The sequence below is a fragment of the Aythya marila genome (genome assembly GCF_965140915.1).
Source record: "Aythya marila genome assembly, chromosome: 1".
Classification (NCBI taxonomy): Eukaryota; Metazoa; Chordata; class Aves; order Anseriformes; family Anatidae; genus Aythya; species Aythya marila.
In genome coordinates, this window is record NC_139042.1 from 28,704,666 (window position 1) to 28,731,796 (window position 27,131).

The 27,131-nt window shown below is 41.4% G+C and overlaps 1 protein-coding gene across 3 annotated transcripts; it reads right to left on the reverse strand.

Moving 5' to 3' along the window:
• Nucleotides 1-752: 752 nt before the first annotated feature.
• On the reverse strand, nucleotides 753-17,366 carry SETDB2 (SET domain bifurcated histone lysine methyltransferase 2). 3 transcript variants are annotated; one of them, XM_082751440.1, is made up of 14 exons: nucleotides 17,167-17,366; nucleotides 16,357-16,416; nucleotides 13,881-14,003; nucleotides 12,497-12,562; nucleotides 12,032-12,134; nucleotides 10,761-11,327; nucleotides 9,432-9,551; nucleotides 8,516-8,658; nucleotides 7,881-8,109; nucleotides 6,108-6,192; nucleotides 5,058-5,163; nucleotides 4,094-4,422; nucleotides 2,818-2,906; nucleotides 753-1,058 (listed from the first exon to the last, which is right to left on the reverse strand). In XM_082751440.1, coding segments are annotated over exons 1-14 (2,139 nt in total). In that variant the 5' UTR covers nucleotides 17,168-17,366; the 3' UTR covers nucleotides 753-940. The 3 variants fall into 3 exon arrangements, with proteins under 3 accessions (XP_082607566.1, XP_082607567.1, XP_082607565.1); XM_082751441.1 differs by having other exon boundaries at nucleotides 2,818-2,901; nucleotides 8,516-8,685; XM_082751439.1 differs by having other exon boundaries at nucleotides 8,516-8,685.
• Between the last annotated feature and the right edge of the window lie 9,765 nt (nucleotides 17,367-27,131).

A 27,131-nucleotide genomic window follows, 5' to 3' on the forward strand; every position in this document is an offset into this window, starting at 1 on the left:
GGCCAAGATATTACACCTATCCAGCCCCTCTACCTTGGGATATAGGCCATGCTGCTGTTTGGTATGCTGCCCCACAGGCCAGGGAGCCAGTTTCAGCCCTGCTCTGGAGCCAGTAAACCAGGAAATCCACTGACAAAATAAAAAACAAAACTGCTAATGGCTGAGCAAATAGCAACAGAAATTATATGTGATCAGCCATGCATGGCCTCCAGAGTATTCTAACAACGAGACAATTCAAGCTTCTGAAATTCAGGAATTTAAGATGAATTCTAGCACCAGCTTAAACTCCCCTTTCTTTGCACAAGGCTCCAATAATATTCAGAAGGCACACACCTGCCTTGCTCTTTTTCAGGAACATCATTATATGCGTGGCATTTAAGAATGTTAAGTGCCTGGTCCTGTGCTTGGGTCACAACAACCCCACACAGCAGCTTGGGGAAGGGTGGCTGGAAAGCTGCCCAGCAGAAAAACACTCACAGGGAAGTGACTGTCCCCTTGTATACAGCTCTGTTGAGGCAGCACCTTGAATATTGTGAGCAGTTTTGGGACCTTCGCTGGAATTTGGGACTTTTGGGACTCATCACTGCAGAAAGGCCCAGGAAAACATCAACTAACCCTTGCTCTGCACCGATCATGTTTCTCTTTCAGCCTATAAGGAAGCATGCGTTCCTCCAGCTTGCGAATGAAAAGAGAGGAGGGGAAAGATGAGGAGCACAGAAATAATCTAAGAAACGTCTGATGCCTGGTTTTAAGACAGATATTTCTATTCCTGTAAACCATAAAAATGAAAAATAACTACGTTTAAAAAACAATCAGATAAAAGACATTTTTGTTCAATAGTTAGCACCACAGGTTTGTTTAAGTGCACTGTTCGCTGTGTAGTCCCTCCCAGCACATAAATGTCCAGGTACACGAAGCGCTGACAGTAGAAAAGCTTGACCTATAAGGTTTTTTTCCTGCACATCTGAACTCCACACTGGCAGGAAATCTCCGTCTCTGGCAGGCTTCCAGCTTCATAACCATAATCCCACGTGAGTTCGGTTCCAGCTTTCACGTGCCTACGAAGTAAAATATTTGGTCAGTTCATTTGAATTAAGTGAAACAGGGCTGCGTTCACCAGTTGTCACCACACACAAACCCCAAAAAGTGCGTGGGGCAAAAGCACCACGCGTGCAGCTTGGAGAGAACCAAGAGCTATAAGGAGTCCCTGGCACAGGCAGCTTTGTTCCTTTTACTATATACAGCCCATCTCTGTGGTTCAAATAGATCTCTAGGTGTACTGAGGATGAAGGGGATCATCTTTGGTGTGATAAACTACATTTTAATGCAACTGCATCATTTACGTGCCCAAACCCTAAGACTCAAAGTCAAACCCATGATCCTCAAGAACCAGCCCCTATGACAAGTGTATGAGAGAGGCGATTGCAAATATTGGAAATTCACTGTCCCAAACAAATGCCAAGTTAAATACTAAGATGCTGAGGCACAATCAAGTGGAAAATACAATAAAATATGAGTATTACAAACAAGAGAGTAATTCTCTGATGTTTCTCAGAGGGTAAGATATAAGTGAAGCCCAGTGAACTGCCAGGCAGCAGGCTGAGAACAAACAAAGTGAGGACTTTCCAAGTGAAGCGTAACTGCGATCTGGGACTTGTTAACCTCAAGATGTTCTGGAAGCCAGAGACGTAAAAGAAATAAAAAGGTGACTGGGAAAGTTCACAGAAGATATAAAATTAAGCTCAATGGTCCAGATGGAGCCCTTAACGTAGAGAAGTTGCAAAGGGGTGATTGCCAGAAAGCCGGAGGACAAGCCAAGGGAGCATTCCTTCAACAATCGCCTTCCCTAAGCGTCTTCTGCTGACCGCTACCACCTCTATCCACTGGCCTCAATCCCCACTACACGTTTTTTATTGAGTACCCAAGCAAGAAGTTCATTGGAACAGGCTGCCCAGGGAAGTGGTGGAGTCACCATCCCTGGAAGTCTTCAAAAGACGTTTAGATGTAGAGCTTAGGGAAATGGTTTAGTGGGGACTGTTAGCGTTAGGTCAGAGGTTGGACTCGATGATCTTGAGGTCTCTTCCAACCTAGAAATTCTGTGATTCTGTGATTCTGTGAAGAAAGATTCTAGCTAAACCAGAATCTTTTTCTTTTTCCTGATATATTTCAGCAACATTGCCTTCAGAGCTCTTGGAAGCCCTCCTCCTTCTTTCATCTCACTGGTGCCAGCTCTCTGCCATCCAGGAGGAGATGGCCATATTTTTCATTTTTTTGTCTTTCAGAGGAAGTTTCCACCTGAGGACTTTACTGCCACCTCCCCAAGACACATTGGAGTACACAGAACCCAGCTTCTCTTGATAGCCGTGAAGAGAAGGTCTGGAGTCAGCTTGTTGGGCCCACAGAGGAGGTGCATCAGCCTTAAAAACCCACAGACTCCAACCCTGCCCTCTGGGACACAGCTCTACTGGGCATTCTTTGAGGCACAACACTGAGACCAACGAATTTTGGCTTTCTAAAGAACCATGAAAAATAGGTTTAACCTATTTTTCCACTGAAGATGACAATAACCAAAATGGATGCATCAAAAGTCATTTCCATGCTTCACGTTGATTATTGCTAATGAGTTATTTTTATTCAGTTTGCACTGAAACAACTGTATTCCTTCAGTCTTTAGTGAATAGTAAGAAAGTAGTTCTACAGTTTCATGATCTAAATGTCTGCACCCTTAGCGTGCAACTGTTTCTTAATAATTAAGCACTGTTTTCTTCCCTAATGCCTTGAAAAAAAAATTACATTTCAAAAAATAATAGAAATCACCTGTTTGTGAAGAAAGCCACCCATGGAAAACTTCTGTTGTGAGTCTCTACAAACACGCTCTGTGCAAACAGATTTGGGCAGCAGCTGTGCTGTGAAACAGAATATAGGAATTAGAAAGAGTAAGTCACCCGGTCCTTGGCCAAAAGACCTGGTTTATGTCAAGTATGTAACTGCTATGGGTAGTTCCTTCCTCCCCTTTTCCAGTCAACACAGTCTCTATTATTCAATGCCACTACCACTACTTTTTTGCTTTAACTATACCTCTTTAATTTAATTTTTATTTATTTATTTTTAATCTCCATCATATCATGCAAGTACCTTTGCCCAGAAAATTCGAGGTCATTTACCAAGCTGTCCTCCAGCAATTTGTGGTGAGAAACCATCTTTGATTTGGGACGTACCACAAATAACCAGTACATGACAGATGTATCTCGATGGCAGTCGGGGAGCAATTAAAAGATGAAATGAGATGCTAAAGGTCATTCAGGTGCACGTAGGAACACAGGTATGGCGATGGGTGAAGAAGGAAGGTGTCAGCGAGATGAGCTATGCCAATCTTACCACCATACTGCCTCTGCAACGAGGAAATGCTCAAGTATACGCAAGGTTTTCCAAGGAGATACACACCCATGCCAGTGGAGGAATAAATCACTTGCTGAGCACATGCAGATGTGTGTATAAAAACATTCACCTTGGTTGGGCTTTTGTTGGAATTCATTGCTATTTCTTGAAAAGTCAAAGTTCAGAGACTTACTAACCAAGCACGACCGACCACTTCCTTCACCTGTGACTGAACTATAGAGAAGTTTCCTACAAAATCCCAACACTTACCTTAAATCAGCATAAGCCTGAATTTACAATGCTTTGGGAACAAGAAATGGGGCTGGGAGAAGGCTGGTAGTTCACTAAAAAGTGCCATTTGATCCCTGGACAACCCCTTTCCCCCCAAAAAAAGAGGTGCTATACTAAAATTCAGGAAACAGCTATCACTCACTACTTGGAAATATTTCGCTGTGGAACCTGGTGGTGCCAAAACCTACAGCTCACGTGTGCCATGCATTATCTCACAGAAGCAGTCACAGCTGGCAGGAGCCTACCTGCTGTTCTGTCACTTCAGAGTGCAGGGAGCACCACAAGCTGCCCTCACACGCACCCACCACGCATTTGGGTTACGTCAGGACAGATTTTGTTGCAAAAGCCTTCCAACTCACGCAAATCCATCATTTATTTATTTATGCTGAGGCAAGTAGGACAACACGTGCAAGTTCTTACTTACGTTAAGAAAACGACCCACGTTCCCTTCTTTCGTGGCATCCAGAATATAAATATTTCCTTCGTTAGCGTTCAGAAGCGACCCATCACCGTCAGCCTCCTCGCAAGACGTGCCTTGTTTTGACTGCCTGCGATTCTCCTCGCTGTGCTTAGCTTTTTGGGCAACACTTTTGGATGGCCTCCTAACACGTGTGTCATTCAGCACATCCGACTTGCCGCAAGCAACACCCTGCAGAGACAGACTCTTCTTTTTGCATTCAGCACTGTCCGTGTCAGCAGGCTCTGTCCGTCCAGCTTTCATCGCGTGGTCTTCCTTCTGCTGCTGGCTGGATCCTGTCAATGGACGTGGAAGTTAAATTTAAGTTATTTTTCAGTATTGCTTTGAAGCAAAAGCCTTTCCCTTGTTTGGCCCTGGCCTCTTATCCACCCAGCTTTCTTTGTTGTCCAAAATACATTCAGCTTCCTTCCTATTTGCTACAAAGCCTTAACGTAACTGCTTTTTTCCACACCTTTCATCACTTCTCCTGCAATTACTGTTTCTCGTTGCAGTGCCTGAAGCACTTGCCCAAGGCTCCTGCGAGTGACTTGGGTCTCTCCCTTCTTCTCAAATCCCACTCCAAACCGATGATAAAATGTCATGCAGAAGAGATCATTCTCCTTAATTTCATTCCTGGGAGAATCACAAACTGGAATTAGGACAGAAACAAGATGCGTGTGCAAACAGCATCAGTTTCACATCGTCTCCAAGGCTGAGCGCCCCCACCCTCCCCCTTACATCCTTTTCCAGTTCTGTTGCCTGGTACACGCAGTGGGTACGACAATAATTTCTGTACTGCCGAGCTCCGTTAAGACAGCCCAAGCACTACGTGGACATCGCCACCCTACCCTGCGAACAGGCCTCCACACATGCCAAGCCCACAGCTTACAAGCACGCTAAGAGTGCAGTATTTACAGCTCCGCAAACCTACTTTTTCCTTTCTTTGCTCCACTGGTTAGTTTTGCTTTGCTTGACTGATGAGGCTGAGAACTATTGTCTTCGTCTGAGCTGGCACTGTGCACCAGTGTATCAACTTCCTTTAAACAGAATAAAAAATAAGTGAAAAGGCTGTGACGAACCGTTGCTGTATGCAACTCTGGGTCAACACAGGATAACAAAAGGATTTTAGGACTTAAGTTTCAAACCTCCATGGCTACGACTGAGTTCCAAAGGTCCAAACATTTCCTGAAATGCAACACGTATCTTAATTTCAAGTCACCCTTCAGAATAACCTGGAAGGAACTCCTCATTCAATATCATATTTACATTATTTAAATAAGTGCAAACAATCTCTCCAGGGTTTAAATGTCTTGGTATAAGCTGCCGAACCAAAGCCCAAATATGCTTTTTACGTGGTTTTAATGAAACAGAAGTGGCAAGATTTCTCGCCTCCCAGCACAAAAAGGCAATCAGTTATGGGAGCACCAAAATGCACAGAACTGCCACATTTTTGCATGCAATCATCATGTGCAATGGAACCTGCAGAATAAGTTCACACCAGCTTCCTTCCTTTGCAAGTATTTACAGGCAACACTTGACACCCCGGGGCAGATGAGATCCTCCCAGCTATGCCACTGAACAAACTCCATCCAACTCGTGAGATTTTATTCCCTTCTTTTCCTGCTGCATCACTTTTGAGGGAGACATCACAAAAATATTAGCACTTTGCCTCCCCTAACCCTGCAATTAGCTGCAATGGGAGATGGAGAATCATTTATTGAGACTCGTGGCTGGAGCACCAGAGTGAAGGGTGAGAATGGAGCAAGGAGGGATGTAATTAGCGCCCGTCTCAGTGAAGATGTTGAAGGGATGATATTGGAGAAAGGATGGGGTACACCTTCCAGCTTAGCTCACAGCGTGACAATCTCGCAAAGGAAGTTTGGTAGAATTTAAGTGTGTAAGATGAAAAGGTCAAAGTTGATGCATATATTCAGCACAGTGAAAAAAAAATCCCTCTTTTAAAGCCACTTCTTATTATTACCATTTGTAGCTGGTGATTATGAACAACAGCTATTCTCGTTCCAGGCCTTCTCACCGCTGCCACACTCGAATTCCTTGGGTGAACTCTTTGCAGAAAGTTCAAAAGGAAATCACAAAAGACAACATGAGAATAAGTAACGCTCACACCACGCATTTCTCCAACAGTCTCTAGCACATTAACAGCAGACCACACCAGGACTTGCAGTCTTACTTTCACCCCAGCTGCTTTTTGATGATCTGGGTTAAGTTCTCAAGTGTTTATAAAAAACAGCTCAGCACACTTTTTTTTGAGAGAGAAGCAGCTGCTTTTACACACTCCTTCAGTATTCCTAAGAACCAAGTTTTCTGTTAACTATTATACCAAATCACCTCAGAACACAGCACCTACAGGGAGAGTTTTGCTTTTTTCCTGCCATCGCTTTCAACAGTTTTGACGCTGTAGCTTCCAAACAGGGAAACAAAAAAGACATGGGGACAAAAGATAGAGAGAGGGAATCAATATATGGCAGATAGAGAAAATACTCTCGCACAACAGGACTTTGCTCTTTCACATCAGGAGAAGGTTGAGGAAGGATGGGAAGCAGTCTTTGCCATATGTACTTAAAACATCAGAAGTCACGTTTACTTTGATTATATTTAGAGTGCAGTAGAAAATATCAGCTTCAACCTAATCTGAGTATCCACACAGCATGTAGCAATAGGTAACAGCTCCTACTCAGTAAGTTTTTCAAACTCAAATATTTACATGCATTTTCTTGCAATGAAAAAACATCATACTTCTTTGGTCTACTAATAATGGCCACAAAATGCTATTCTGGAAGTCTTTCTTAAGATTTAAACCCCTTTGTAAATTCAGAAGCTGCAATAGCCATAAGTTGTGATATTTTAATATTATGATTACACTGCTCACCCTTTTAAAAGCAACTTGCTTGGGTGAATGACATGTAGGCCTTAGCCCACTGATATCCTCTCAAAAGTTTTTTCAGGTCAGCAAATCGAGTTTTGTTTTCTTTCAGGAGCTGGAATAGCAAATTCTTTGTGTGTCACACTTTTATATAGCCCCCATGTGAAACATTATTTCCTTTCCTAAGAGTAAAAATGAGATTTTAAGGCAACAGTGGAGTAAAAACAAACTTAATATCATGCTGCCCTACAATTTAGAAGGGAAGCAGTCAGTAGAAGTAAAAAACAGATCACCGATAATTATGTAGTTTACAAAACTATTAATTCATTAGGTTTACAAGATAATGAAATGCAACTGAGAATAAAGTGGCAGATATTTTTTAAGGCTTTTATCTTTTCTCATGAAATAAGCAAGTGTTTGCAATCATTTCTGGGCAGTAAAAAAGAAACAGTTTACAAAGGAGTGTGGCAAAGCAAGGAACAAAATTTAAGAAGACGAGCTCCCCGCTTCTTTCTGAAAAGACTACAGCATGCTATTGACAAAGCCACATGTTATTTTGCTGTAATTTTATTTTAGGAGTCTTGACAGGCTGAGACCATGAATTGAAAACAGGATTAGAATTCCTTTTGCAGTAAATTATGCAAGAAGTGTGCTGTCAGACTCCTTACAGAAAAGGTTAAAACCAGCAGGCCAGGTTATGTTACAAAGAACAAGAGGTTTAGAAATTGAGAGCAAAGCACAGGACAGTTAGTGGCTAATTTGTTATCAAATCCTTTGGTGTCATCAAATATTTTGTAATCACTTCACTCTTTACACATTAGCATAATGATAATGATTTTGTTATTCTTACATTTCCTTTGGTAAACTTACTCAGATGATTCATCTTCATTATCCACAGTCTGAGACGAAGACTCCTGCTTCTCAAGAACATGATCCTTGCCAGTCTGCACTAGTTCAATCTCAGAATCTGAGCAACTACTGTCAAGTTTCCTTTTTTTGGAAAAAAAGCCGTGCCTGCTGTCATTCACGGCACTCTCCTCTTTTTTGTCTTGACTGGCACCTCCCAATACTTGAGCTTCGGCTCTGCTCATTAATCTGCCTGGAATAAAAATGACATTTTTTAAAAGTGTTTCTTTGCTAAGATGGGTCACACTGTATCAGTTCTAACTTATACCAAAGGCATTATTTTGAAAAGCAAAATATGAATGCATTTATACTGAAAGAAAACTAGCCCTGGCATAGGATGCACAGACCCACGAAGAGAAAAAAAATCAAGTCTGAGATGGGCTTTGCTCCAGAACCTTTTGAATCTGTCTGGCACCATTACTTTGCAGAGTTCTTCAAAGTTCTTCTGTCCATTTGATCACCTGCAAGTTAAGATCATACTGGCTCACTTCTTTTCCAACACTCTATTTCCCTGTTGGGTTCTCAAAGAAATTCCAGAGCACAGGCCACAGGGGAGGGAGAATTATGCTATAAATCTTCCCTAGGTCACCTTCTGTTACCTGAGTAAGTACAAACAAACGTCCCCTTGTCGATATCATCCAGGCAGCGGACGCCCCAACCCTTCTTCTCCGTGTTGAACACCTGCAGGCGAACTTGAATGCCATGCTGCACCACTCTGTTCTGACACATCATCTTGTCACACCTGCACGACACGCTACACTCATAAATTCTGTCCAGAGAAAACAAAAGAAAGCACAACGTAAAAGAATGCGTTACCAAAGCACAGCTGGCATTATAAATTTCCCTCCTGAGCACTAAATAATGAGGCAGTTGAACGAAAAGACAGACCCTGGCTAAAACTGATGGTGCAGTGCTCTGAAGTTCATGACTACCAATTCATCGATTTTAAGAGTCAGACAGATTTTTTTTTTTATAAGGACATGAGAAAAATAAATACTTTCTTATTTTACAAAAGTAGCAAGTCACACAGATGAAGAAATCTTTATGAAGTATCTCATTCTGTGCCTGAGCAGATTTTAGCAAAGACAACCTATCTTCTGAGACATCACTGTGTCAGGAGTTTTTGGATTTAAATAAATGCCACTAGAATAAATCACAACTGTGCTTTTTTCCATCTGTTTCTAGGTTCACTGGCAGATTTAATCCTGTACCCCAACCATAAGTCAACGCTGCACAGCAACAACAACTGAAAAAGGAACAATATTATTGGGAACAATAACTTGTTTCCTCCATCACCTGTGCACACACACAGAGCACTGTAAAAAAAGCTGTAGTCATGTGCAGTACCAAAGTGTTTTTCCCCATCGTTACTCAAGTCATTCATTATTTCTGTCCAAACCATCCTGACCTGCCAGTAACAGTGGGACAAAAAGAGAAGGTTTCAGTAATCCAGAAACACTACAGGAGTAAAACAAGGGTATACAAATAAAATAGTAATTAACAGTTCTTTCTTACCCACTGGGAACAGGCCCTTCCAGTCTTTTATAACTGTATCCACGAGACGTTTTAGTACTTGGAGACAGAGAAGCTTTATGACAGCCTCTTGCAGTTAGCTGTAGGCACGCGCATTTTGACCTAGAAGTAAAACAGAATCCATTTGAAGCACTGTAAATCAAGTTTACATCATTTAAAATGCACTTGACTATATGCACAAACATCTTGTTTTATTATTTTTAATTACAAACAGGACTTGGTTAAATTGATTGAATGAAGGAATGAGAACGACCTGCTCTGGCACGGCATCCTGGTCTGTTCACCACTACTTCATCACCTTCCTCCCACTCCAGCCCCCCCAAAGTGAAGAATTCCTTAGTGCCCATTGCAGAACTCCAGCAGTAATGCTGACTCTCACACCTTATGACAAATCCAAAGACTCTTACTCTGTGTCTCAGCTCCTGGGGAAGTTCAGCACACAGCAGGAGCATGCTGTGTGCTAGCTGGTCCCCACTGCTCTACGTAATTTGAATTTCTGCAGCTTCATTAATCTACTGCACACCCAGTACCAGCAACTGCCCCAGCTATCAAAAACACAAAATGGATTCAAGGAGAAGGTAACACCTCCAGGCAGAGATCAGGTTAAAGACAAACACCTTTCAGGGAAGTGGGCAAATACCCCACAGGAAAGTGGGCAGTGTTACTGCTAAAACTGTGGCAGTTTCTGATAGAAAATTCCAACTTTCCCGTCCCTACTCCTTTCCCAAAGCTGAGAGATCTGCCTTCCAGCTCCACTTGAAGAAGCACTGCCCATCTGGGAGGAAACGTAAAGGAACATAATCCTTCTCTCGATCGATTCTTTTCCTACAACAGATGCTGGGCAGGCAGGAGCACCCCAGTTCTGGATGAAACAAAGCCCCAGTTGTTTCAGTTCATGCAGAGCACAAGACAAATACTGCAGATATCCCAGCACAGAATTGACGGGGTTAGAAGGGAGCTTGAGAGATCATCGTGTCCAACCCCCCTGCCAAAGCAGGTTCCCTAGAGCAGGCTGCCCAGGTAGGCGTCCAGATGGGCCTTGAATATCCCCAGAGAAGGAGACTCCACAGCCCCCCTGGGCAGCCTGTCCTAGTGCTCCGTCACTCTCACCGTGCAGAAGTTCTTTCTCATGTTGGTGTGGAACTTCCTGGGCTCCATTTTGTGATCATTACTCCTTGTCCTGTCCCCGCAAACCACTGAAAAGAGGTTGGCCAAATCCCTCTGCCTCCCACACCTCAGGTATTTACACACGTTGATAAGATCCCAAATGTTTTCCCCATTGTTTGCCTGGGATTCGATTGTTGCACTCACCTGTCAATGCAGCCGTCTGTGCAGTCACACGAATCAAGGAACATGGTGGATAAATTGTTGAGGTAATACCCACGGGGCCACGACGCCCTCCGGTATTTAAAATAAGGTAACCGCGCGCAGTCGATATCGTTACAGAAGGAGACGGGCACAGACTCGGCTCCATTGCTGATATCGAAGTCATACACGAGGGGTTTGGGATTTACAGTGTTCCTGCCCAGCAGTACGTAGGTGTTGAAAGAGAAGTGGTCAATAAATAAGAAATTGCATTCTGTTTCAAACAGGTAATTCTGCACATCCTGAAAGCTTCTCAGACTCCTGCCACAGGGAGCTTTGTAATTCACGTCCAGCGACTTCGAAAGGCAGTCTGCTTTTGCGTGGCGTCTTTGGAAGTGCAGCAGGATGGGGATCTGCAGAGGATTTTCACCCTTGTAGGCGCTTGCTGCTCTGTTGGTGAGACACGCGCTTGAGCACTTGTGGTTCTGATACTGGGGGCTTGAAGGGACACGTCCAATTTCACCAGATGCTTCTTCGCCCCCTGAATCCGATTTTTCCATCTTCTCCTTTTTGCTATTTCAAAGGAAAAAAAGACAAAATGGCATCTCAGACAACCAGTAAAACAATTCATCTTCTTGTGGTTTAGCATTATTACTGTAGGAAAGTAATAGCCCACTGCTGGAAGGCCCAGGGTTTCACTGAGTGACTGTTTGCATTGTGTAACGTGGCCTGACACCATATGGAGACACACGGTGCCATCCCAAATAAAGGACAGCAGCAGCTCCTGCCCCGAAACAGCTTACATACTAGAAGACAGAAACAACATTTATAAAAAAGAATTAAGAAACCACAAGAACAGTACCTTTGTCTCCATCTTCCAGCTACTACCTAAGCACAACTACAAAGACTCATTTGCCTAACGATCCAGAGTCTGAAACCTTGAGAACTGAACTCAAAACTTTTGAGTCCCAGCCCTTGTAGCCCTGGAAATGCTCATGGAACTTCATTCAGAACTAAATACTCTGATTCTGGAAGGTTCTCGTGTGGTACATTAACCAAGTCTACTCAAAAGCTCAGGTTTTGACCATGAAAGCCATCTTGGCCACGTAGGCCAAGTTAAACATATTTTTACTTTGAAAATTGTCAGGATTCAAAATTGATTTTAAATCAATGAATGTATAGATACCAGAGTGAGATTAAATACCCTGTCAAGTGCAATAAAGACACGTAGAATAATGAGCTTTGCTAAATTGGAAGTATTAAATAAACACACTGACCTTTGAGAACCTCCTGCAGAGTTTGCAGTTCTGGCATCTGTAAGAAGTTGATTCGATTTAGGTTCGATTTCCTGCGCACCATCTCCATCAACTGCTTCGCTTGCTGAAAAAACATGGAATACAAACAAACATCGGTAATCTAAATTGGTGTGCATTGACAGATTTGAGACAGAAATGCATTGCAAAGATTTTCCCCCTTTTCCCCAGCCACCACATGATTTGTGCATTAAAATCTCCCAAGCAGCTTTCAAAGTGCATGGAGATAACAGAGATACGAAACACACAGATTTTTCTTCACTATTTGAGGTAAAAGGATGCCACGATTTAGTTTTTTCTCTGTTTGCAATGCCAAGGGGCTTCTGAGATCTATTTTATTCATTTCGAAACCAGGAAATGAACTCCTGGTAAGTGAAACAAAAGAAATTAAAGCCACACAACAAATAAATGCAATCAAGATGCACATACCACTTGTCGAAGTTAAAAGATCCCCTAGATTAGCTTCGTTCACCAGTGCCCAAGCCTGCCAGCATTCTATGTAAAACAAAAAAAAAAAAATCAGATGTGAAGTGTAAGGACAACGATAATAGAGACAGCTAAAAGGGGAAAGAAGGCTTAAGTCCTCCAGAAACGTCATTTCCTGTGTTAATCTGGAGCATTGCAACACTCAGACTATTGGAAACTTTTTGCACTGCAGCCCTAGCACGATGCATCCTAATTCACACATCGAGAAGCTGGAATGAAGTCACAGCTCCTATCAGTAATTGTGAACCAGAACTGGACATCCTCTGCCTTGTGGAAAGCTGCTGGAATGCTTTTAAACACACAAAGTCCTGGAGCCTCCAGAGGCAAAAATAGATGTAAATATAAATTACTAAAAGTTTCTCTCTTTACATTGTTACTGGGTTAGTTATCTCCCACCAAAAAAGGGCTGGATCTTGTCAGGACAAATTAATGCAACTCATAAATTGCTGGGCGATTATAAAAACACAATAGCAGTGACTTGCTCTGTCTCAACCTGTTGCTCCGTGCAATAAATATCACAGGCTGACAGAAACGACAGGAAAATCCATATTAACAATTTAGTTTGGAATCTTTACAGAACAAAGCATAGAATGTACAAATTTAAGTACATTACAGACTCATTGCATCATCTGGGGATTAAAGGTCAACTTTTAGCTCTGCAATTCTGGAATATTTCCTCCCAAAAATCAAGACAGGAACGCGAGTTCACACACACAAAAAAAACACAGCACCAATTTAGAGCAAGCACCAAAATGCAGAGTTTAAAAGCGTCTCACACTGCTGTGCATTTTCTTGCATAGAAGCAACAGTAAACTGCACAGATTATTAAATCACCGATGTAAATAAAAATTAAATAATTACTAAGTTAAATAGACCAGTTAAAAACAAAAGAAAACAAACAAAAACGCCTGTGTACTGCTCCAGACTTACCAAACTCCTGATTTTGATACAGATAAAGAAAACTTATTTCCACGAAAATCAAGAACAATCTTATAATGCATTACTGTTACCAGTTTCTCCAACATGAAGTAGTACTTAAAAGATTATCAACTCACTACAAACCCATTCAATTCACTGAATCAGCCTTAAAGGCTAAAACTTTTGAAGATGAACAAAGCACAAGGCACTGGAGATATTTCATTACTTCTCAAGAACAAACATTCCGGTTCTGCATGCACACACACAAAAAAATAATTCAAAAAAGCACATGGGCAAAACAATTATATGGCAAAATGCATCTGAAATGAAGCTACAATGAAACTACTACTACTGAAATGAAACTACAGCTCAGTTGCAGTCCTGCTGAACCATTACAAGGGTTTCAAACCTTGGTTTGTGGCAGTTCCGTTCTTGATCTTTTCCTTTAGCAGCAGCAGGACTTCTTGCACCTGCTCAAATATGATGTCTACTCTTCTATTTCCCAGCTGGGTCCAAAATGCCTTCACATCACCTGAAATACAAATTTCCATTTACAAGTTTGTACAGCTCCCAGAAAGTCTAAAAATAAGAGTAGCTCAATCATTTTTTCAAAGGCTCAAAAGCATTTCAGTGGGATTTTTATTTTTATTTTTATTTTTAATTTGAAAGTCTATTCCTAACCTAATCACGAAAACAAAACAGAAATCACCTAGTGATGAACTGGAGTAAATTCTGATGGTCCATGAAGCTCCTTCAAATAATTTTTCAAGCATGTCTACAAAGGGTGCTCTGGAAGCCTTTCTCCAAATACTAACAAATTAGTTCCACTGTAAATTAGTCATCAATTAAATTCATAGAAGTGTCAAAGGAAAATATTTTCAACTGAATGAACATATTACTAAAAAAAAAAAAAAAAAAATCCAAATTTTTCTTTAAAGAAAAATTTTTCTTTTCTTCCTTATCTACATAGGATGATTATCCTGATTGTCTCTTCAGGAAGCTTTCTAGGGGAAAAAATGCTGAACATATTCTCAGATAAAAGCAGTTTTGATAAATTTTGCTTACCAAGTTGCATTAGTTGCAATAATTAATATTCCACTTATATCATACCTCCATTAGAAATATTTAAAAGAATGCTTTGCTAAAATAATTTTTTAAAAAATTAAACCACTGATTAAAACCTGATTCATCACACCTCTTCTCTTCCAAGCATACGTATTTGTGGTACTCAGCCTATTCATGAAAGCTGTTATTAAAGTATTAGTACGTCTTTGGCAAGGACACTAAAAAGAGAATATGATTCAGTGTGTCACCAGACCATGCTAGAAAATGACATGTGCTCTCCGTTGTGGTTAACATTTCTCATCTTTGAATAGCAAGCACAAAAGAGTAAATAAAACTGTCTTCCCATTCCATTTCAAGAACCCACTGTCACCATCCTAGGTTTATCGTCTGCTTTCAAGATGGCAAGTTTTGGCTAGCAGACCTGTGATACCACCCCAACTGTAATGAGATCTGCCTTTCTTGTAAAGCTTGCAAAGTATTTTTTCATTTTTTCTTATCAGAGAACGACTTCCATTGCAAAGTATAACAGAAACTGAGCAACACTATGTCAGTAGAGAGCCAGTGGTTACCCTCAGAAGCATCATGACAAAGCCAAGAAAGTAACAATCTTCTGTCAGCAGCCACCAGCTGCTGATGTCAACAGCAATTAAAAGCTTAACGTTAAATATAATCAGGAACTTACAAAGTACTTTATTTGCAAAATGATTGATCTGGCACTAACTCTCAACACTATTTAGCAAGTTTTTATATTCACTAAAAAAAGGTGGAAAGAGCAAAGTCTCACTACGAAAAAGGCCACAGTGCCTCTTGGAATCCCACTTTACTGCTCCAAGAACCAAAGCGCGCCCTGGGCCATTCCCACCCTTTTGCCGTGCACAACAGTATCACAAATTTAAAGTCCTGAGAAACAAGTGTATGTAATACCCCTGTTAAAAAAAAAAAAAACCACACTCAGAAATGCCAGTAAAATACCAGTAAAAAGTTCCACCGTTGCAAATTTAAACCGCTGCCATTATGTCTTATCTGTTTTCAGACACAGCAATGTGGTTATCGTATCTGGATAGCACTGGTGGGCAGAGCACTTCAGAGGATGGGTGACAGAACAGAGTCCTTCATTTCTGGGCCAGTTCTCATCTTGTGTAGGCCAACAGCAAACAGCCTGTACCACTACTACACGTCATGCTCGAGTCATTCACCTTGGAAATGCTCTGGAAAAGGGCTCTCAAAAGTGCTCTGCTTTCTCTTCAAAGTGCTCTGAAACTCCAGCAGCAAAAACTTGGTTGTGCATGGAGACACCGCATGTGAAGCTCATGGTATAGTTTTCACAAAAAAATAATAATAATAAAAAAAAAAATATGTCCACACCATTTAGAAGGACAGGGAACAACCATACACAGGATGGGTTTGCTTTGTCAGCCTTCAAACTGGTCTCACCAGCTGGTGACTCAGGGTGTGCACTGACATCTGGTGGCAATACTTCCAAAGCTGACTTAGGGTGTTTCTAGAGGGATTTTCTTTTCCCTTCTATAGGATCTTTGTGGCCATCTCTTTTTTTTTTTTTTTTTCCCCCCCAGCATCGTGTGGGAGCAGCCAGATGTTAGAGCAGGAAAACAGAAGCCAAAGCCAGGGCTCCTTATGCCAGCTACCAGAAAAATACTTGGGTGAATAATCCCTATGAATTACCTGTAGGACTCACACACATCTTATTTATACACCATGAAAGGTAAAACTGTTGTCACCCACATACCATTTTCATACTAGAAGCGGTGCTAAATATATTCCACCTCCCCCTCTCTCTCCATAAGTCACAATTACACTACCTTCATTTGTCTCTTCCCTGGCACCGGTACGATTCTCCTCTTCAAGGCAGCTGAACAGCACTGCAAGAGGTGCAGAATGGACACATGAGAGCTCAGATAAGAAATGAAAACGTTTGTCGGTACTTTTTCAAAAGTTATCCAAGTGGATACCTACAGCGGGAAACAGCGAGAACACTGTGGGAGAAAGGATTAGAGAAGCATAAAGGGTGGAAAAAGCCCTCCATGACCATCTGGTCCAACCATCCCCCTGCCACCAGTGTCACCACTAAACCACGTCCCCAAGCACCACGTCCAGCCTCTCCCTGAACACCCCCAGGGACGGTGCCTCCCCCACCTCCCTGGGCACCCAGCCTGTGGTGGCACAGCCACCCCGCTTCCAAAGCCACGCACCACAACCCAGCAGAAGCACATTCACAGGAAATAAGCGGCCAGGCCCTTTTTTTTTTTTTTCTTTTTTTTTTTTTTTTTAACTCATCACCCCTAAAACACCAAGCTGCCATGAGGCGGCCCACACGATCCAACACCTTCAGCTGAACCTAAAACCCATCTGCTTCCCCTTAGCTCATATATATATATATATTTTTTTTTTAATTAATGTTGTCACTGCAGCTGTACCACAGCTACACCAGTTTATTTGGGAAGAAAGCCGGCTGTTTTGGGCAAAAAATGAACCGAATCAGCTTCCCAACAGACGCAACCCAGAGCAGGGATCAGTCAGGCCAGGCAGGACGCCGCAGAAGGTGCCGTGTTCCTCCTCACGGGCCGTGCCCAGGGGCTGTGGGAGCCCGCGTGTGTTGATTTAAGGCTTACTTCTGCCGCCTCGCGCCCGCTGGGGCTGCTCGAGCCTTCCTCCCCTCCTCCTCCTCCTCCTTCTCCTCCTCCTCTTCCTCCTGCGGGGGGCAGCCGAGGGCTGGCACAGGAGCAGACCATAGAACCGTTAGGGCTGGAGGAGCTCACGGCGCTGCTCCGCTGGCACAAACCCCCCTCAGAGCCCGCCGGGGGCCCCGCCGAAGCGATGCCGGCGCCTTCCTCCTCCCCCTCCTCATCCTCCTCCTCCTCCTTCCCCTCAGCCGTCCCGCCTGCCTGCGGCCGCTAGGGGGCGCCCCTCCCCATCGTAATGACGGAAGGAGGGCGCCGAGGTGACGCCTCCTCGCTACTGCGCGTGCGCGCAGCCGGCCTCGGCCAATGGGGACCGCGCTAGAGGAGAGGGCGGAAGGAGGGGGTAGAGGTGGGAGGTGCGGCCGCCATCTTGGGTGTGGGCGTGGCCTGCCCGGGGTGGGCAGGGTGCCTGGGGGGGGGGGGAGGGGTGTTGAGCTTTTACTTCCAGCCCAGATAATAAATTAAGAGATTTGGTTAATGACTGCGTTACTTTACTGCTGGCCCCTGTTGTTTGCCGTTGCTGGTTGCTGCTGCTTCCTCATCGATACCGTTTTGATGCAGAGCAACCAAATTCAGAAGCTTGCATTGCCCTGAATGTATTTGCATTGTGGCAATGCAAGTTTGTTCTTTTTTTTTTTTTTTTTTTTACAGAGGCTATAATTACCCATTTCTTTCTTTTTATTCCATATTTTTTTTATTTTTTAGGAGCTGTGGATGCGGTTCTTTTATTTATTTTTGTTGTTTAAGTGCTGAACATGTGCTAGTGAAAGGTACCATAGTGCTGTGCTCTTTGTCACTGCCACTTTTTCTTACCTTTTTTTTTCCTGGTCACCACTTTAAATTACAGAACCGAACTTAACATGTTCAAATCCCTGTCAAAGTGCATCCAGTCCCATGGATGTTATTAAAAGTATTTCTCCAATTGGGGTAGAGAATAGAAACGTAAGCTGTCTGTGCGGAATGCTCTGTTTATGTGACTTGGCGCTCCAGTTAGATTTGGGATCTTCCAGAAGATTTTGATGTTCAGCATCTGCTTTGTACTTCTGTAAAACCTTTTAAATGTTTACACAGGCATGCCTGCATATGTGGCTGTGTTTGAAGTTCCCCGATGAGCCCATGAGTGCTGTGTAGAGAGAAATGAGACAACTAACAAAAACATCGTTGGGAACAGGGTGGCTCAGCATTGCTAGTGTGCTGATGGATCTCCAAATAAAAATAGTCGTTGACATTTTAAAAAGAGAGATTTCTGCCCTGTAATAGTTTGTTCTAAAATTTAGCACAAGCTTTCCTTGCCTCTGGGGTATACTGCTTTACAAGCTGATGATTGCAGATTAATTTTATTTTACTGAATTATTGGTGTACATACATGTCCGAGTGACTACTGAACATTACGAAACGCTTGCGGCATTACGAATTGTATATGAGGAATACACCAAATGCAGAGAATATGAAGCCAAGCATCATAGCAGTTGTGTTAATGACAAGTTATTTTAAAAGATGATTTCCTCATAAAGTTTTCCTTCCTTACATAAGTGTCTCCAAAATGGCCTCTAATGCTTGTATACATGTTTTGAAACTGTGGTAAGCATTAATCAGCAAAATGGGGATGGTACAGCAATCTCATAAACAATGAGTGTTATTAAATAATCATATTTATGCTTGGCTAGCGGGACTATATATGTCTGCTTGCCTGATGTGCTTAGGAAGTTAATGTTTTTTTTATGATGACATAGTTGCCATATGCTTCACAGTCACCAGCAGCAGATAAGCTCAAGGGTTTATTCAGATATCACTCATTGAAATGCAAGTATTAGAAATCTGGGAATAATTTTAGTTGGAAGCAAGTAAAATGGAGTTATAACACAATGCTAAGAAAAGCATTCCCTTTGCTCTGAGCAATCTGCTAGAGGTTATTCCATCTGCCACAATGGGCTCTTTTGCCCAATACCTGTCAGTTATGTGTGAAGATACAATGCTGTTATCGGTGTTACTCCCTGTAAAGCACTAGCAGCACTCAAAAGCTTTTAGCTAGGAATTGGGAGTGACAGAAGTCAGAAGCACGACTGCATACTTCTCAGACAAATGAGAAATTAGTCATACAATATGCATCTTAGTTGATGCAAAAGGCAATAGAAATATGCCTGGCTTTAAGACTATAAGGAGGCAATTTTGTGAAGTAATCTGAATTCCCTCATTTTCTCTTTCATCTAGTGCTGTAAGTTACTCTACAACACAGCAGCAAATCCTACTGCTGAGCAGGTAAGCTCAGTTCTTCCCAAACTTTTTAGGTGGCAGAAGCTCACAAGTGATGCTGATCTGACATCCTGGAGACCTGCCCACAGCACTCCTCTAGCAGCAGCATAAGCTTCTGGGGACTCTGCCACCAGCTTTTACAGCCTACACCTGGATGGACTAACTGCATATAAAGGTGAGGACAGCCTGTTCCATGTGCTTGTGCACTTCTTAACGCTTTTGTTAAGATGATAATGAAAGGGTTGACTCTGCAAGTGAATGGTATAATTTGTTGAGCTGCTTAATTTCACTTCTGTGTTATGTAGTTCTTGACATATTTAGGGAAGTAAGATGAGTGATTGCATAGGCAGGCAGACCATAAAGGGCTCCTTTGAATGGGAGGAGATGAAGTTGGCCCATAATGAACCATTTCTTCGCGGATGGTTTTATGTTTCATAATTCTCATTTACTTTTTTTGTCCTTTTCCATCTGGATTGTCTCTGTTTTCATGATGCTTTTCTTCTTAAAGTATTTTCATATCAGTTGAGTGCTATTACCTGCTCCTCTGCTACATCCTCCTGTTATCCTTTGTGATTTAACTTGCTCCCTAGTAAGCAAGCATAGATAACCACACCTCATTCTTTCAAAATGTAACTTTAACATAGCATTCTCTTCTATTACATTGATTAGTTTAAATCCGGATTATATATAGTCCTTTATTTTTCACCCATCTAATCCATTTTGGCAAAGATAATGGATCACAGAGCAGATCATAATTTTATGCAGATCATTGCTTCTTCACAAAACATGTTCAGTGGAGCATCCTTCAGCTTATCCTAGAAGTCTGGCTGCAACACATCATTATTTATGGAGATGCATACTAATATTCTTTGCAAGTACTTTGCTTACTAATTGGACTTATTGCAGACTGTTTACAGGCCCATAGGGCTACGTTTTGTACCTGTTGCTTTTGTAGATACCTTAGGTTTTATGTATTATTAGGTTATCTGGATATTAATTTTTCCAACTATTTAACCAAAGAAAAGGCAGATTAGAGTCTCAGAGAAGCCACCAAGCCTGTAAAATGATTTTGTTCTACCTGTGTTCTAAGGATATTCTCATTCTTGACGATTAAAAGTCAGAAAAACTGTCTATTTGAAAAGTGGAACTTCTAAAATCATAGATTGTTACTGTCCTAAGGGAATCTTAAAACACAGAGACTGGCTATGAAACGGAAAGGAAAAAATTGTGTCACCATTTAAACAATAGCCTTCTTTCATGTGGAGGACCTAGATGTCTGTTAATTACCAACTAGTTTGAGGATTTTGGAGCCTGGCCCAATCTGCTGAAACTCTTAACCATCCACGAGCTGGCATATCCTTCAAGGTCTGCGTTTGGACACTGGTAATGTAATGGATTTCATCTTTATGGACTGTTTATGTAGTAGGAATGTGTTCTTTTTTAGATACATTTCTGTCTTACAGTCTCAGTATCGACTGCCAGCATTGATTCCAGATAGTTGTGTGAACGCAGTAATAAGGGACTGGTTTAAATATTAGATAATGCTGGATGAAATCAAGCAGCTTGCGTTGTCTTTGCTGTGCCACAGCTCCCTTACAATTCCTTAATCAAGACATGAGGTCTAAAACTGTGTTCTCCAATTTTCAGTGACTGGGATGACTGAAGAGCCCTGAGAGCCTGTGATTATGGTTGTGCTTGAATTGAAAGGGCCTGCAGTCATTGGAAACCAGGCTGTAGATGTACATGAAAGGATTCTAAAATAAGTGGATGCCCCAAAATCTTTTTATCTTCATTTCTTTATGAGAAGATAACTATATATTTATCTGAAATAAGTTTTCACTGCTATTTTCTAAAGTAAAGCTAGTGGTTGTAAAATATTCTGACCCTACCGATTGCCTTTGTGGGTTTGCATGCAAATTAAAGTATGTGCACAAAATATTTTCCTTAGGACGTAGCAGACAAAATTTTCTAAGCAATCTTCCAGATATAGTGAATTTGCAGTGTTCACACTATTCAAAGATGTATTAGAGGGTGCACCACAACATTTGTTTTGCCTTTGCTTTTTTAAAGCAAAGTGAAGAGTAAGTTGTAAGCTGTCTTTGTGATGCCAAGTGATTGATAGGTTAGCTCTGATCCTGGTAACAGCTATGCAAACACACAGCAGTGAGTGCCTGACATAGAGTTGTACCTGACATAACAAAACTTATCAAAATGAGTCACATAGCAAAAGATAAGTAATTATTGTGCGTAGATGGAGTAACCAGTTTCAGATAAAACTGAAATGTGCAAATTTTTAAGTATGCTAAAAGAAATTTGACTGCAACCATAGAAAATGATGTAAATACATGTCAAGGTGCAGACTACTATAGAGGTTCAGCATTGGGGCTCTTAAAAAAACATTCTGGACTAAATAGTCCTCAGTCCCAACCTCCTGTGGGAAAACTGATTTAGCTGAAGAAAACCTTTGATTATTGTTTTTCTTTTTCCTGATACAGTTCACTGTGCTGCATCAACAGTTGTTTCGGCTTCATTTTGTACTGGTAGAGGTTTGAAAAGTGGCAGTAAGGTGTGGAGAACAGCAGGAGCAAGCTTGGGAAGCAGTATTGTCCTATTAATATTGTGCTTCTCTGTGGTAGAAAGCATTATGGAGAAGGGTCAGGGAATTCACAGTCCACTGGACACTTAAATTCAGCATTATTAAAAAAAAAAATCAATTCTCTCACTGTGCCACTCAGTCTTCCCTTATTCATTTGTGTGGCTGCTTAGTGAAACAGGCTCAAGGAACTGGTTGGGGTTTAGAAGAAGTTACGTGCTTGTCTCAGCTACTTTCTATCTGAATAAATTTCCCTCGTCTAATTCACTGTGCGGCCACTTGATATTTCGGCTTCTGTTAGGGAATTGCGGATGGTCAAGGGGCAAAAATTAGCATCTGGAGATAGACCAATTGCTTTCTGTCTTTATTGACTCTGTCACTTATCCCTGCTTAAAGTGTGCAGCTACTTTAGTATGAGCAGCGTGGTGGTATGTGCAGAACACTTACTGCATCCAAGTTACTGTGGTTGGTCTTCATTTCACAGCAGAACTGTCATAATCTTCAAACTCGAGGTTGTGCCAGGCCCAAAACCCTTCAGTTTATGAACAGCAGAGGTGGGTGGGCTTCTTTTGGGAGTGAAAATGTGTAAGGGCATTCTTTCAGCAGCCCTGGGTAGACAAAGTAAACTGTGGATCCAAACCTTTACAACCCTTTCGCCTAAGAAACATCCTTCACATTTCCAGCAGTGTGCCAGCTGGCTGAACTTAAGTAATTGTAATGTATGAATTTGGCACTCCTTTCACAGAAGAGAATAAATATAGTATTTGTTATGAAACAGTACCAAAACAAACTTGGACTGCATGAAGATGACATCATTTTTTTTTAAATAAACAATAAAAAATTGAGTGGTGCTAGACAATAGATTGGCAGCCATATGGTGTTAGAACAACATAATTGTGAAATTACATCTTCAGTTTATTTTACAGTATAAAACAAACTAACAAACTAACCTCTGATAGTGATGTTTGTGCCTTGTCTTTCCTGTTACAAGAGGCCCTAATTTAGATGAAAGAAGGTGTTAAACAAGCAGGTATGTTTTGTTTTGTGTTTTTAACACTCCCGCCCCCCCACACACACACTGATAGATAATCAAGAAGCAATGCTGCAAAACCGGACTTTGAAATGTGGGGCCAGTTATATGATAGCTTTTGGGTTGGCTGATCTTTGTTAAAGCCCCCTTGTCAATCCAGCACAAAAGCACGTGAGAAAAAAAAGGATGTGCGAATTTTTATGCAACTTTTTATTGCATCAGAGAATACAGTTTGCTTGCTCTGAAGTGTTGGAAAGACATTTTGTGTGACTTTTTAAGTAAGAGCACTGGAGATTACTGAATATGGAGAGAATGAGATAATGTGGAATGAGAATTCACTTCCAGCAGCTGTAGTGTTCTTAGCACATGTAACATTCAGCTCTTTGTTATGCCTTTGTCTTTTATCATCTGGGAGGCGTGGCTGTATCAGCTTTCCCTCATCAGGTGTACCTTTTTAATTGTGCACTCTCATTTCCTACAGATCAGCATCAAACAGCTCTTTCACTTCTGCAAATAAGCTAAAGGCTACCAATTCCAAGTGGTCATTGACTACCTGCTGCTTTTGGATACAGGAGATCTCTGCAATATCTGGTTTATTTATTGTTACAAATAATGCACCAAATTGAACTTCATAGGCTGAGGGCAGAGCTGTGGGGTGCTTGTAAATATCTGTTAAAGCAAATATGTTGTGTGTATCCTATAATCAGTCTCTGGGAAAACTGTTCTTTTCTTTTTTTGACAAAACGGTTCATGTAACTTAGCAAATTAGCTAAGTAAGGCTGAACCTTCTGAATAGAAGCCCATTACATAGAAATTGTGTTGACCTTTGCTCCTAATCCTCTTCATCTGCAAGCCATTAATAGGTCTTGTGTCTTTTACATCACAATATGTATTTAGGTCTGTAACTGCCTGAGACATTTGTACTCCTCTACTGCAAGCATTGCACACAGCCTTGGGCAAAATACGAAAGTAAAAGGCAAAATGCTTCTGGTCAAAGGTGCTGAGGTTTGAATGAACTCTGAGATCAAACTGGCTTGCTAGTTCATTCTCTTTTTAGAAAAGGTTTTCCCTTCAAAAAACCAGCATTAATATAAGAAGATACATGCCCCGACGATTCATCTGTGTTCACCCCTCTTTTGTCAGGGAAAGGAAAATATTACCAGAGGATTTCCCAAGATACCCTCATGCTATTCTAGTTTCTTGGGAAGGAGTTAAATGCTAAGAAAACACGCGCAGAGATTCTGCCCATTGTTTTTCCTCCCTGTCATTGAACTCTCCATCCTGTGAACCGACTGTCTTCTCTCGTCACAGTTCATAAGGTCATGGGAGAAGATGGCTGCTAAGCTACGTGCCATTCCTGTCTTTGAAGCTGCAAAACATGAGGGACTAAACAAATCTTCAGTTCTGCATGCTCTGCTGTTACATCCCTAATACATTTCTAAGAGAGCTTGCGAGAGCTTTCTCAAAGTGGAGGGGAAAAAGTGTGAGAACACGTGGCTAGCTGGAATGTGCAAAACTGAATGCTAAAAGGTGGTGGAAGAAATGGAGGAGTCCCATCTTGATTTAGAAGTGGTTCAAGGGCAGCAGCCAGTTTGTAGGAAAGAGTATAAATTACTTATTTTTCATGTTTAAATGATTAAAGACAACTCTCTAGATTTTCTTTGGAGCTTCTTGGGGCTAATTAAGGAGCTGTTCTAAAAATACCAGGAAGAAAAAGAGCAGTGACATATGGCTGATGGATGTGCTGAAGTTGTCGACAGTGATGCTGAAAAGGCAGAACTGTTACGTACATCTGTAGGAAAAATGAAACTGAATATTAGAGATAATCATATAACAATGAGCAAATCCTTCATCTTACAGTAATAAAGTCTGAAAGAACACTTGAAAATTTTTATTACAAATCTATGGAGACTGAAGAAAATATTTTTTTTTAAATGGCAAATGTAAAGCTGTCCAAGAACTTAAGTATTGAGATGTAGCAACTGCTGTTCAATATGATTAATAGAAAACAGGCATTATAAAAAGTCTAGTATATAAGGTTAAGGGTTTGATCTGCTGTCTAGGAAATTGACTCCTGAAAATGTTACACTTTGATGAAGAATGGTGGAATTCAGATACAATTTTGTGATATTCAGTTGTTGGGTGTTTTTTTTTTTTTTTTTTGCTAGTAGTATTATTTGTTTCTTGTTTTGACAAGAGGGGAACCAAAACGCTGTTTCAAACTCCTTTTTTCTCCAAATAGTGTCTTATTTTGTAAGTCTCCAGGAAGCATTGGAACTCTGCAATTTTGGAAGGACAGCCAGTTCTCTGTAAATTGTCCCAGGTTATCATTATGTGTTAATTTTAAAGTTCCTGACCATGTCATCTTTACTACTTTTTAAATAGAAGAATTTAGAAATAGACGGTGGTGTTGCTGTGTTGAACAATGAGGTATTAAGTAGCTTATGTCTATGTCTTTAGTTACTTGGCTAATATGCAGCTGTTTGGATACAGGTCTTTTGTGTGCTGAAATCTTTCAATGGAAGTTCTTGTGCTTGTGAAAGTAATTTCATCCCATGATGACAGCTTGTAGAGACTGCCTTGCTGTGGTCATGGAAAGTTAAAGTGGTGTGGCTCTCACTACATGACCTTCTCACGGGATTCTGTACTCCCAGAAAATAACCCTTTTCTTTTTACTTGTGCTTAGATGGAAACTTCAAACCCGACCATAATGCAGGACATAATTTGATGTCCTTACGAGCACTGCTGCCTTTGAAGAAGTGGTTTCAGGACTTAGCTGTCATACTCTCACTACAGTTGGAGCTTTCAGTTCCAACTCCTTGGGTTTGGGAATCTCTGCTCAATTTGGTAGACGATATTTTGTCTCCTTGTGACATTAGGCTTGGAAATGACACTGAGGAATGTCATGTGAGAGAGAATTGAGTTCCTGAAGGCACGTTTGATATTAGAAAATGTGTTCTGTGGATATTCAGGCTCAGATAAGTTATATAATGCATTTTTTTTTGGTGGTGGTTTTGTTTTGTTTTGTCTTTTTTTTTTTTTTTTCCTAAGATGCTGGATAACTTCTCATTCCTGGGCTGATATAGCTTGAGACTCCTTTTTTATTTGTGAGTGGGTACACCTCATTCCTTTCAGTGCTAATCATAATTATTATTATTTGTATCGAACAGTAGCAGCCTTTTACCCTTCCAAAGTGTAGATTTTCATGGCAGGTAATTATTTTGTGATTGGATTCTGAAAAGAAAATAACCATTCAGAGTATAAAATGTTTAAGTTGTTTCTGTAGGATGAAAGCAGGTATGTACAGTACCATTATCATGAGAAAACTGCCATTGCTTGAAGTGTTTCCAGAGGGCATAACAATACTTGGAAGTGTAGATTTGTATGCTGAGGAAGAAGGAGCTGTCAGATTTCATTGAGAGAGATGCAGACGACTGATGTTTGCCAAGAAGATGTCCATCACTGCATTTGACCTGATGCAACTTATGTATCTAGAGATTGCCATTAATGCCATGCGGTGAGTTATTTTCTTCCAAGTGTCCAGAGCGTGTCAGGGGTCCTCACTGTGAAGGCTGCCCAGGAGCAGAGTTGAATCAAAGCACGCCCAGGTGCCTCAGCTGCTCTCCCTCCAAAACAGGGATTATTCTGAAGACAAGCACTCTGCTGCATGTCAACTCTTGTTCAGGCCAGGCTTCTTGCACTAAAAATGCCAACATTCATTGGGCCTGCTTCCACTTAAGGAATTCTAGGAATGACCCTGTTTTGTTAATTAAAAATAAAGGAACTCAAGCCTTAATTGGGCGCTTTGTGGTTGTATGTGCTTGGCATAATAATTCATTTGTAGTGTCTGTTGTTGGGCAACACAGACAGGGAGAACAGTGGATGGCTTTTTTGGAGGGTGGGAATGTATATGGTTAAGTTTTCCCCAGTGGGGCTTAATGTTATTGAATTACATAGAATACTCGAAAGGTTAATTGGCTCAGTAGAGTAAACTTTTTGCCAGAATGGTCTACATAGCTT

Coding starts and splice junctions, on each gene's coding strand:
- SETDB2 (XM_082751439.1), bottom strand. Junction 12,135..12,496: donor TCTTTTAACTTCGACAAGTG/GTATGTGCATCT, acceptor ATGTTTTTTCAG/CAAGCGAAGCAGTTGATGGA. Junction 1,059..2,817: donor GTGGCTTTCTTCACAAACAG/GTGATTTCTATT, acceptor TTTACTTCGTAG/GCACGTGAAAGCTGGAACCG.